This window comes from Malaclemys terrapin, chromosome 10 (genome assembly GCF_027887155.1).
Source record: "Malaclemys terrapin pileata isolate rMalTer1 chromosome 10, rMalTer1.hap1, whole genome shotgun sequence".
Taxonomy (NCBI): domain Eukaryota; kingdom Metazoa; phylum Chordata; order Testudines; family Emydidae; genus Malaclemys; species Malaclemys terrapin.
The window spans coordinates 70029278-70042840 of NC_071514.1; the positions used below are offsets into that span (position 1 = coordinate 70029278).

The 13563-nt window shown below is 38.7% G+C and overlaps 1 protein-coding gene across 2 annotated transcripts in view; it reads right to left on the reverse strand.

Annotated features, from left to right (window-relative positions):
• Window positions 1-13563, reverse strand: part of SMG1 (SMG1 nonsense mediated mRNA decay associated PI3K related kinase) — a 123597-nt gene that overhangs the window by 65321 nt on the left and 44713 nt on the right. For both annotated transcript variants that reach the window (XM_054041229.1, XM_054041228.1), the window contains exons 8-16: window positions 13408-13480; window positions 12393-12490; window positions 11218-11391; window positions 9345-9569; window positions 8174-8275; window positions 7231-7500; window positions 4964-5094; window positions 3388-3549; window positions 2783-2901 (exon numbers count right to left, since the gene is read on the reverse strand). In XM_054041229.1, the coding sequence (XP_053897204.1) occupies window positions 2783-2901; window positions 3388-3549; window positions 4964-5094; window positions 7231-7500; window positions 8174-8275; window positions 9345-9569; window positions 11218-11391; window positions 12393-12490; window positions 13408-13480 (1354 nt within the window). The remainder of the gene's footprint in view (window positions 1-2782; window positions 2902-3387; window positions 3550-4963; window positions 5095-7230; window positions 7501-8173; window positions 8276-9344; window positions 9570-11217; window positions 11392-12392; window positions 12491-13407; window positions 13481-13563) is intronic.

Consider the following 13563-nt stretch of genomic DNA (forward strand, 5'->3'; position numbering starts at 1 on the left):
TGCGGGTGATTCCGCCCACCATTCCACTCAATGAGCGTATGCCCCAGAGTGAGCGTGAGATGGGAGACGTGAATCTGCTGTTCCCTCAGTCGGTCTCAGATCCCGCATGCCTTTCATAGTGTGAGCATCTCGCCACGCTGAGTGTGATTCTAGTGTTTAAAGATGCGTCTTTTTCGTACAACATGGCTCCTAAACGCAAGGCAACTACTTCATCTGGTGATGAAGTTTCAACCGAAGAAACAGCGATCTGTTCCAACGCTGGAGGAAAAACTGGCTGTGTTGGACTTACTGAGAGACGGTACATTGGTCTGCAACGTGGTGCGTAAATATGGTCGCAACGAATCTAGGATCCGTGCCATCAAGATTCAAGAGAGTCAAGCCGTGGCATCAAGTGCTCCAATAATTGCTAAGGTGACGAGCCAGGTGAGTGATAAGACTTTAGTGAAGACAGAAAAGGCATTAAACTTATGGCTGGAAGACATGAACCATAAATGTGTGCCTATCTATGGCAACACGTTACGAGAAAAGGCTCATAGCCTCTACGCGCTGTTCAAACCTCCCGCCAAAGAGGGATAGCCTACTGATGAAAAGGAATTCAAAGCCAGCCAAGGTTTGCTTAACAGTTTTAGGAACTGCTTCAACCTCAAAAACGTGCAGACTACTGGTGAAGCTGCATCTGCCAATGAAGAGGCAGCAAAAGCCTACCCTAAACAATTAAAGAATATCATAGAAGAAAAGGGCTATCTTCCGGAACAAGTTTTTAATGCTGACGAGACTGGGCTCTTCTGAAAAAAATACCCAACCGCACTTACACTTTGAAATCAGAAAGACAAGCCCCTGGCTTCAAAGTAGCTAAAGACCGTGTGACTGTGTGGTTTTATGGCAATGTGGCTGGGCGTTTAATAAAGCCGGGATTGTTCTACAGGGCTGCAAATCCCTGTGCCATAAAAGGCAAGAACAAAAATCTCCTGCCTGTGTTCTGGCAATCAAATAAAAAGGCTTGGGTGACGGCAGCATTATTTCTGGATTGGTTCCACAAGGGTTTCATTCCGAAAGTCAAGTGGTACCTTGAAGAGAAAGGACTTGACTTTAAAGTGTTGCTGATCGCAGACAATGCTCCTGGTCACCCTGAGGCACTCCAGTTTGCGCATAACGACGTTGAAGTCATCTTTCTCCCCCCCAATACCACCTCCATCCTCCAACCTCTTGACGAAGGCATGATTCGCTGTTTCAAGGCCACGTACATGAGGCTTACGTTCTCATGGATACGTAGCACTATGGATGCTGATCCCAATCTTAACGTGATGGAGTGTTGGAAGTCCTTCAACATCGTCGATTGCATCACTTATATTAAACAGGCAATGGATGCAATCAAGCCTGAAACAGTCAATGCATGTTGGAGAAACCTATAGAAAGAATGTGTGACCACTGACAAAGAAGTGAAATGCATTGTTCAAGTGTCCAGGCAAGTGGGTGGTGATGGCTTCGTCGACATCCTTGAGGAAGAAATTGAAGAATTAATTGAGGGCCATAGAGAAACATTGACTAACGAAGAGTTAGAGGAACTGATAAAATCATCTACAGAAGATGAAGATGACGAACAGGAAGAGCCAGCAAGTTGGAATCTTCATAAATTTGCTGAAGTGTTCCAAGCAGCAAAACACTTGAATGATTTAATTTCTGAATATGATCCCTCTATGGAACGAAGCCTCAAAATCACACGCAGTATTACAGACAATTTGAGACCGTATCAAGAAATGTTTGAGCAGCTCAAGAGACAACAGCGACAGTTGCCGATCACCATGTTTTTCAAGAAAAAACAACCAGCAGCAGATGAGCCTATGCAATCAACTTCTCGAGCTGAACCAGAGCCAACCACTTAGTCTACGACTCGCTCTCAGTCATCCAAGCTCTCCGTCACCTCCGTCATCAAACCCTGAGGTCCTCCCCTCCCAATAATGTTGTCAGGGAAGAGGAAGACTAATCATCGGAGTGTGTACAGCGACGATCTTCATCGTCTCATCGTTCATCATACGGGTGCTATACTAACCATCATCGTCATCATTCATCGTCATTGTCGTCGTATCACCATTATTGTCATCATCGTAGACTACCAAGACTATCCAGGATGAATGGTGAGTGGTTAGGTTTACTATTTTCCTTTTTTACTCTTTCATTCTTCCATCTCTCTCTCTTTTATGTAATTAAAAATACTGGAAAATTATATCTTGCATATGTACTCTATTATATGCTGTACACTACTGTATACATTATACATTTATACATATTACTATACAGGGTTGTATACACAAAACCATGTACAGTATACTGTACTTTATGGGTGATTTAAGGGATTTTCGAGGGTAATTTTGACTATACGCGATTTTTGCCTTACGCACTGACTTTAGAACCTAACCCCTGTGCAAGATGTGACTCCCCTGTACCTCAAATTATGGTAGGATTCCTAATCCTTCGTCAAACATATGCAATCTGACTTCCAAATATCTATCATTCCACTGAGAACCTTAATCAACCTCATAATTGTAGTCCCTTCATGCAAGGATATTATCTTCTCCAAATAACTGACAGTTTGAGGAACAAGAGGAGAAGGCAAGGGAGTGGTTATGCAGCAGCAACCAGAGCTCAGAAAAAAATTGCAAATCAGAAGATGACCACAATTGTATTTATCAATCAGCTGTCTTTACCCAAGGACATATCAATACAGTTAATGGCAGCTTATAAAGGGTAACCAATAAGAAAAAACAATTTTGTGCGATCTTACTGTTTCCTAGAAGTCCTTTACAAAACTTGTGGAAAGATGGAAGAGAGAATAATGGTGCATATGTTTCTGATTTTTTCATTAGAACAGCCACTTCCAAAGCCCAGGTCATCAGTAGTTTCCTAAAAATGCATTACAGAATAGTCATTCTAAACAACTAGATAATAGGACAAAGTTACTCATAAAACATTAAATACCTTACGTTTTCACATCAACGTGGTAATGCAAACTTGCAAATATTTGTGAAAGGAAACCATTAAATAAGTGAAAATTACCTATCAATTGAGTTTTGGAAGCTCTATATTCGATGTTTGGCCTAGAAGAGTTTTCACCTTTGGTGTTTTCATGAATATGAAAACATGATCAATTAATTTTTTTCAGATGTTTTAGCTTGAATCCTATGAACCAATTATGTTGAGCATGAATTATCATTTTAGTTCATATGTTTTGTATGAAACAGAATTCCTCCACTTTGAAATATTTAGTCTTCCCCCTCCTTTTTTTATTTTAAAGAAAAATAATGCAAACATTTTCTTGGTTCTAAATCAGAACTAAATTCTCTTGGAAAAAAAAATCTCAATCTCTGATATGAAGAAAATACTATTTACCTGGTATCTTGAATAAGGTTATCCTTCTTAAGCAATAACCCCAAAAGGTTTAGTATGATAGAAAAATGTTTCTTTGTAGCTGTGGTTACAGTGCTAATCACAGCTCCATCAAACAAAGAAGGAGAGGAGGAGCTGAGGCTACTGGATATGAAGTGGTCATGCCTGAAAGAAAATTAGAAAAAAGTATTTTATTTCCTTAAACATGCAACTAAATAAATAAAAAAAAAAAAATCAGTGTTATACTCAGATGTGTTGCCCAGAAAGTAATTTCAATGTTATAATCGCATGATAGTCTAAAATTTAAAAGCTCCAATGCAGTATGAACGCGTAGCTAAATAAGAATGGGATAAATTAATTATTTTTATGCTAACTACAGCCTCAAATCTTTTGAAGTACTGAAAATAAATGTAATTTCAACATTAAACTGAGTGACAGAAAAAAATATAAGGTATATAAGCAAGAACGGAAGCTAAAGCTAGATAAGCTGAAAGGGTCTGATCTAGATGTGTGCCACTACAAAATCACCACACAGTTTGTCCTATGTCATTCAGTCCTGACCTACAAAACTGCACGTAGATGCTGGCACCATGCTTGTGTGCACCATGGTTCTAGTTTATGTCAAGGCTACGATCCCTCATCACCCTCATTAACGCTGGATTCAACCACAAGACATACCTTGCAAAATACCTCAAATAATGAGCAGCAAAGATGGTGAGGTAAATATCTTTTATTGGACCAAGTTCTTCAAGTTGTCTCTTTCACCAACAGAGGTTGATCCAATAAAAGATATTACCTCGCCCACCTTGTGTCTCTAATATCCTGCGACCAACACGGCCCACAACATCACTGCAAGCATTAAATAACGAGTGACCAATCATGTACTATTAATTCCAAGGTGGCACAGGAGCAACTTGTGTCTCAGCAATCTGTTCCCCTCCCCCCCCGATTTCTTCCATTTAAAGCTGGATTTTTTATTTCACCCTTGCAGTCACTTATGTTATGACTACTTGCTGATCTGAAATCTAGAAGTTTTTTATTTATAGGCATTTTATCCCTAATACAACAATTAAAATCTACTTTAACTTTTGCAGTTGCAGCGTACAATGTTTCAGTTAATGTTTGCATGCAAGATGCCATTCAAAATGAAGCTCTGTTTAATGTATACTGAAAAGAATACGCTAAATATCAGAGGAATCATGTAACATACCAGACGTTAATTTTTTTCAAATAAGGAAAATCATTAGTTCACATCATGAACTGCTTGCAAAATTTTAGACACATTATAAATTAAACTTAATTCTCAATCTTAAAAATATCTAACATTATGTTTTGCACAAGATTTTTAGGAAACTGAGAATATGCATGGCCAATTTCAACATAGAACCATTTTTAATAGGTGATCTCTAGTACCTATGAAAATAAAATCAATGAAAATAAGGATTTAAGAGAAAAGGTGGCAAAACATTGATTACACTACCATCAGTGCTGCTATAATAAAATTCTTCCCTAAACTCAAATACGGTTTACATCTATCTATTTATCCTCTTAAATATTAATGCCTTAGTGATCCTCCTACCTGGTACAATGTGAATATAAAGTGTAGAGAACTGCATACTGGACAGCAGGAAAGTGAACGGCTATGTCACTGTGAACAATCATCAAATTCTTACTCAACAGTGCAAACACAGTTGGAGAAAGGGCCCACATCTATAAAACAATTGTAATAAAAGCACAAAAATATGTATGTAAAGGATATTGCTATTAGTCATAGTTACATACATCTGTTTTATAAAGAAATAAATGGTCCTAAATGTGCTTTAAACAAAAAATGCTGCTGAAATCACAAAAAACCTGCTGAAATTAGGACATTTTTACTAGTAATCTTTACTGTCGTCGTCTATCTAGAATTTCTCAAATGTGAATGCTTTCCTGCCCATAGTTGAAGAAACACACACCAGTCTTTTCTGATGTAAAAGTTCTCTTTAAAAGGTGATGCAAGGGTACTTTGAATCAAAGTGGCACAATGTGAAAGTTGGAGACAGTGCAGCTTTCTACATCTTTCTTTCCTACTCGGTAATTTCTGTATTGGGGTGGGCAAACTACAGCCCGCAGGCCGGATCTGGCCCCTCAGGGCTTTGGATCCGGCCTGTGGGATTGCCACCCCCGTGCAGGGTGACCAGATGCTAAGTGGAAAATATCAGGACTGCTGCGGGGGGGTGGAGAGGGGGGGCAAGCCTTTTTAATTGTTACACTCTCCCATCCGGGTCTTCGGCGGAGGGTCCTTCAGTCACGGACCGTCTCCGGCAGCATTTCAGAGGCGGATAATAAACTTTGCCACCAAAGACAGAAGCACCTGACACCAAAATGCCACCGAAGACCGTCAGCGACTGAATGACCCTCCGCCAAATTGCCACTGAAGACCCGGATGGGTGAGTGTAAAAAACAAAACAAAACAAAAAACAAAACAAAACACACACACCCCAAAAAACCGCCCAAAATAAAATATCGGGACAAATGGTGTCCCGACCGTACTTCGGTCAAGACGTGGGACAAACTCCTCAAAGTCGGAACTGTCACGATTTTATCGGGACGTGTGGTCACCCTACCCCCATGGCACCGCAGGCCCTGCACCACTCCCAGAAGTAGCAGGCACCACATCCCTGCGGCCCCTGGGGAAGGGGGGGCAGAGGGCTCCGCGCGCTGCCCTTGCCTGTAGGTACCTCCCCCAAAGCTCCCACTGGCTGGGAAGGGAGAACAACAGCCAATGGGAGCTTTGGGGGAGGTACCCACAAGCAAGGGCAGTGATCGGAGCCCTCCGCCCTCCTTCCCGCAGGGGCTGTAGTGTCAGACAGTTCTGGGAGCGTCGTGGGGTAGGGGCAGGAAGGGAGTCTGCCCTGGCCCCGGTGCGTGCCACTTCCACCCTGGAGCCGTTCCAGGTAAGCAGTGCTGGGCCGGAGCCCGCACCCCGAACCTCTCTACACCCTGCACCCCAACCCTCTGCCGCACCCCACAGCCCTCCGGTACCCCAACCCCTTCCCCTGAGCACCCTCGTATACTCCGCAACCTTCCTCTGCCCCAACCCCTTGCCCTGAGCCCCTTTCTACACACCACACCCCTTCCCACACCTCAACCCCCTGCCCCAGCCCTACATTCATGGCCCTGCATGCAATTTCCCCACCCAGATGTGGCCCTCGGGCCAAAAAGTTTGCCCACCCCTGTTCTATATACTGTATTCAAATACATTGCCTTTTTTTTTTTTTGGTTGTTTTATATTTTAAATTATTTAATGAAAGTATATCCTTCATATTTCTGATCTTGTTTGCTAATCTTCTGTTTTGCTGTCCCCATTTTTTTAAAGCACCCTATACATACACTGCCCCAAAAGGTTTATATTCTACCTTCAAAAGACAGAAAACACATGACATCAAATGCAAGGTAGCTTTTTACTGTCAGTGAAGATCACTGCAAAAAATATGCCAAAACTACTTTAGTCTCTTTCTTGTCTCATCAAGATAGTAGAATGTCCTGACAATATCAGAAGCAATAACCATCACACCAGTAAAGTATTGTAATGTGGAAATTACATTTCATCACATCTTTAAGACTAGAAATAATTATTTCAAACAATTTTGTACCATGGAAGTTAATATTAAAACTCCCCCCTCAAAAGTAATGAAGGATCAAGAAAAAGACACCTTAAGTACATATATGCAGGCATGAAATGAAGATTATGTGCATTATATAAGTCCACAGACTTGTATCTATCAATTAAATCCAAACATTATATGATTTATTGAGCAAAAATTTTAAAAGTATTTATTTTTACTGCAGTTAAATACTTACCCCAATCAATGAGTTTTTAGCATTTCCAATAGTAGTTAGGGCACTGAGGTCAAATATAACTACAAACTTTGCATTAGCCACGTTGAATACATGGTTCTTAAAAGCATCATGCTGGATTTCAGAACATGCCTCAGGAAGTTGTAGGCTACAAAGGAGACTATTTAGAGCACAGGTCATTTCTCCCAGAATCAACCTGTAAGCAGTCTCCAAAACAGGAATGTTCTTCAGGCTCAATACTGCTTGATAGACAGCATGGGCTGCTGCAACAACCTTGAAAATGAAAAGATTCAAAATGTTATTTAACAGTGAGGTATTTCTGAAGTGAAGCTTTCTTGTTAGATGAATGAAACATGGTATGACAGTGTCTCGCTCTTCAGATTATTATAATTAACTGTTTCTTTAATTCTTCTAGGCAAATTAAGCTGATCATCATTTTAGGGTACCAAATTACACCAGTCAATAGTAAAACAAATTAGACTATTTGCCACAAGTAGCTGAACTTTCATTAAGAATCAACTGTAAAACTAAAATTAAAATTGAGTTGATCTTAAAATATATGCTAAAAGCTCTACTGAATAAACTTTGAGTTAAGATATATTTAGCGTGCAAAAAAAAAACCCCAAGTAAATACTGTATTGTAATCCTTTTCTTTTCCACCTTCCAATTTATATTTGCTACAAATGATGCCTATGCAAATTATGAAAACAGTTTTAGAAAAGAATTCTCTTCTGTCTAATATGTGACAAAGTATATTTCCTCACATGCCACAACCGAATGAACAATAACCAAACCTGAATTTGGGCTTCTGTTTTCCTAATGAGTTCAGACATCTATGCAACTAACTGTTTTTCTTATGGGGCAAAATTCCATAAGATAATATACCAGTGCTCTAAAACGGTATTAGAATTGCTGTAGCATATTAATAGCAACCATCCATCCTTACCTCTTTCTCCTTATGGTAACGGAGTACAAGCAGTTTAGATTCTGGTATAAACAATTTCTCTACAAATGTCGATGGCAATTTTGTATTTATTTGTTCAACAATCTAGAGACAAAACATAAGCACTGATAATATACATCTTCAATGTAATAATTCTTTATTCAGACACACATTTATGGCACTAATTTATAGAATTTAATAAATCAGAACCCCTTAAAGATATTTGACTACATTAGAGTTAAGAAATCAGTTACATAGATATAGATTAGTTATTTTTGTAAGTTAATGAAAAAACATAATTACTCTCCCAAAATTCAATATTCAAAGGACAGGCTATTTTTATGCTATCTTATCAACTTAAGTGGAACTCAAACATATAACCAATATAGGTTGATGGATGTAAGTTCTATGGCGATGTGCTAATATGGTTATTTAGTCAACAGAAGGTTAAAATAGTTATTTAGCCAACACCCAGGTTGTTGAGATCAATATTCTGAAGTAATCCGGTATCCAAAGCGTGTAGCCATGGCAGAGTGACTGCATAAACATACTAAAGCCTGGTCTCTCTGGCGGTTCATCAAAAATGCTGCTACTACCCTGTTTCCCCGAAAATAAGACAGTGTCTTATATTAATTTTTGCTCCCAAAGATGCGCTAGGTCTTATTTTCAGGGGATGTCTTATTTTTCAGAAATGAAAAATGCCCTATTATCGGTGGATGCCTTATTATCGGGGGGATGCCTTATATTACAACGAGAGGCAAAACTGTAAGTAGGCCTTATTTTCGGAGGATGTCTTATTTTCGGGGAAACAGGGTAATTACAGAGGAAAGTTAACTCATTGATTGAATAGGCACTACCCAAAGTGGAAAGGAAAATTATTTTGGATAAACTGGAAACTACTCAGTAAAGGGACCAAGTAGGAGGGCTATCAGCACAAGTTCTACCAGCTTTTTGAAATGATTACTAACATTTGATAGGTTTTTGTTTGTTTATTTTGTGGTGTTTTTTTCTTCGCAGTGGGGGGGAGGGGAATACAAGACATTGAAGTAGACGAAAAGGAAGCAAATATCATGATTTACTGTTAAAGCAGTTTGTTATTCAGGTGCCTGAATGAGATATGATAAATAATTTTTTCTAATTAAAAAGCCCGACAAAAATGAGAATTTGTATGTACCAGTGTCAATAAATTCAAGACAGAGATGATATAATCGGTACCACAAGTCTGGCAATTCTCCAGTTGATCTAAGCCATATGTGATGACCATGTCACAGTGTATAGTCATACTCGGGTCCAGACTACCAAGTAAAACCCCAACACACTCATTGGCAGCCGTGAGTACAGCCTCAGAGAAGAACACTTGGTTCGCTGTAGTCACACATCTCATTACTCTGTACAGAACCTGGAAAAGAAGGAAAGTGAATTCAAGTCAGTTTAACTAGTATTGGATGTTATTTAAGCATAGGGGAAAAACCCACATCCATTTGAAACTACATAGAATCATAGAAATGCAGGGCTAGAAGGGACATCAAGAGGTCATCTAATCCACCCATACCCCCATCAGGCAGCAAGATTAAGTACATCTAGAACATCCCTGTCAGATAGCTGTCTAATCTTTTCTTTTAAAACCACCAAGAATGGAGATTCCACAACCTCCTTAGGAAATCTGTTTCAGTGCTTAACTATCCTTAGAGTTAGAAAGTTTTTCTTAATATCTAACCTAAAACTCTTGTGCTGCAAACTAAGCTGATTACTTCTTGTCCTACCCTTGATGGGTAGGAAAACGACTGATCACCACACTCCTTGTAACAATCTTTTACATATTTGAAGACCGTTATGTCCCCCACAAGTCTTCTCTCCTATAGACTAAACATGTCCAGGCTTTTTAACCTTTCCTCACAGGTCATGTTTTCTAAACCTCTTATTTTTGTTGCTCTCCTCTAGAGACTCTCAAATTTGTCCACATTTTTCTTAAAGTGTGATGTTCAAAACTAGACAAAGTACTCCATCTGAGGCTTCACCAGTGCTAAGCAGAGTGGAATAATTGCCTTCCATGTCTTACATATGACACTCCTGTTAATCATCTCAGAATCCAGCATTACTATGCACTGGAGCAAGTTCTTTGACCATTTTTAATATTTATTTTGACAATGTGCATTTATATTTTCATTAAATACAAAAAATGCAACAACCCCAAATTTAGAATAATTTTAAAGACAACGAATTAAAAGAAGCACTGAAACACAGAGTTAAAGTAATTACTCTGGGTCCTATCCAGCTTGAAACTGAAGTCAATGGTAGAACTTCTATTGTGTTCAGTGAGAAAAGAACTGGGCTTCTTTTCTTAACTTGTCCGACAAGGGTCTCATATTTAAGTGCCTGTGCACATGTCAATCAAAGACAACCTTAGACCCCAATAATGAAATCTGTGCAGGTGGACCCTTATGTCTGCAAGGAATCCCAGATTTATCAATGGGATTCGGTACAGGCATAGGTCCACCCACTCAGATCCAACTGCAGGATCAGGACCTTAATACTGAGTTTCCTTCTTTTGATGAAATTGGATCCTTGTTGCCTTAATTGTGATTGTAACCCATTAATTATTTTTGTATTACAAATGTAAGAACAAAAGTCACCTTCTCATACTTTGCAATACTACCTATTCCAAAAGATACTCTAAAATGAAAGAACTTCTTATATATCAGTTTTCAACTAGATGAAAATTAGAAAGGGATGAAGTACAAACCTCTAGCTGGCTATAATTACACTCCAGTTTTTTTAAAGCACCATGATAACTTGCACAAATGGTTACATGAACAGATCATAACAACAAATGTCTATAGCCAGGTCAGACTGAAAAACCTTTGCAAAAATACTTACATCAAATACACTGTGGTTTCTGGTATATATGGCTATCACTACTAAATATTAAATCAGATTCTGTTAGCTGTCAAACAAATCTAGTCCTTGAATAAAGTTGATCATGAGTACATTTGTATGCTGCCAAATATTTCTTAATAAGTAGCATGAAATAGGTACGGAAATCTTACATCAGTTACATATGCTTCAGTAATTGGTTGTCCTCTAATTGGGCTGAAGCGTTCCCCAATACTCCTCACCACTGTGCTGAAAACCCGAAGAAGTGCAGCTAATTTAGGTAGTGATACTGAAGGAGGAGGAATATCTTCATCCACTGATTCTCCAGAGGCCACATGGCTGAGGTCCTAGATAGGAAAATTTATGTCATTAGGTAATAAGTACAAGCAGTACTAATATAGACAAAGTATATATAAAATTCAGTTTTAATATCAGACATATCCATGTGTATCACAATAAATATGACAACACTAAGAAGCCCACCGTTTCCTCGCATAGCTTCAGCAAGCTGTAATTATACTGGTTAATTAAAGATGACAAGCAACACAAAATGTCTGGAAAACTGTATTTACATTAGCCCTGTGTATATAGTCACCACAAATTTTGAGATAGATTACTGGTGTACAAATTACAGATGCATTATTGTTGTGATTTATAGCAAAATAAAACCAGTTACCATATTAAATAAGATTTAAGAAGCAACTTTCTTATGTTGTCTTTTCAATTATTGTGATCATCTCAATGTCATCTCATCTGTTTTAACAGGAAATCATGACGACGACAAGATTACAAACTAGCGGAAAATGCTAAGAAAAGCTTGTCTCTCTCACCAACAGAAGCTGGTCGGTTCAATAAAAGACATTACCTCACCCAGCTCGTCTCAAAGAAAATGCAGTATTGCACCCATGTTTCAATACGCGTGTCCTAAACACATCCCAGAGCTACTGACTAAGCTCTTACAAAAGATGATTGTTACTTCTCTATTCCCATCCTCAAAATTACAGACCTCCTAAAAACAAGAGGGGCTGACTTTAATGGGGCTAGGATTTAATCCAAGAAGTACATCAGTATGCAAGCATCTTTATTTTATATTCTACAAGTGTATGCAGCATTTGAATCCCCTCCCATCAACCCCACACCTTTATTTCAACATACTTTCTATAAACTTAACAAAACAAGGAACAAGGTAATATGAACAGACCTACACAAGGTGGGTGAGGCAATACCTTTTATTGGATAAACTTATGTTGGAGAGAGATGAGCTTTCAAGCTTAGACAGAGCTCTTCAAACAGGCCTTTATGGCTATATTATAACTCTTAATACTGCTGCACAATAAACTTTGCTTACCTCAGCATATGCCTCCATATCCTCTAGAAACTGACCCAAAAGTGTGGTGGAAAAAGCAAGATCAGCTACCCAAAATGGCTCCAAGCTCTGTAGCCATCCTGTAGAAGTGAGACCAAGTGAAATAGATTGTTACAAGCAAGGTAAAACACAGGTATAAAATTTCAGATACATATTACTGAAGGACAAAAGAGATTACTCATTTACTTTTTTTTTTTTTTTTTTTTTTTTTTAAACAAAATTATTTTTATTTATAATTATCTATATTACAGTAACACAAAAAGCCTCAAAGAGATTGGGGTCCTACTGAGCTATACACTGCTTAAGTATATTGCAAGAAAGCCTACAGTTTAAACAGACAAAGGAAACATTAGTCCCCTTTTACAGATGAGCACCTGAGGCATAGAGAGATTAAGTGACATGCCCAAAGTCACCACAGGGAGTCTGTGGTAAAGCCAGGAAATTAACTTCAGTCTCCTGAATCCCAATCCATCCTTCCTTTTTTCCAACACAACATTATTTTTAAAGGTGCTCAAGAAGGAGGTTATGTTTTCAGAAGTTCACTTGAGGGTTGATAACTGTAAGAATGATTTAATTTTCTCTAATAGAGAAAGCAAATGGCGTTTAAATGTAGACTGGCTAAAACGTCCTTTAATTAAATTTTAACTGACTGACATGCAGGGTATATGACAATAGGTTTTTTGGTTCTGAGTTCTATGAATATATTAAGTCTCCCATATATCCAGACATTTTTATTTTGGTTTTATGTAAACTCCTTTACCCTGTGTGGGGAGGAACTGCATTGGACTTTTAATAATTCGTGAATGCCACTTACTTGGAGGAGTTGCCAATGAGAGACAAGAGTTATCCTCTGTCTGGGGATCAGGCAGGTTGCCTCCACAGCAGTGTGCGCGCAGTGGCAGTGAGCAAAACTTAGAAATAAATCCCCATCCTCCACAAGGTGGAACAGAACACTAATAGGGTCACCACATGTAACAATTTTATAGGCCAGACTTACCAGACACCTGCTGTGTCAGAGAAGGTTTTTGAGTGTGATCTATATGCCACCCAACCAATATGTCAACTGTGTCCTTGAAAGCAAAGAAAAAGGTAAGTCACCTATGTGATGTGCTATGTCAATGTTTTATACAATAAGAGGGGGCAGAAGAAAGTC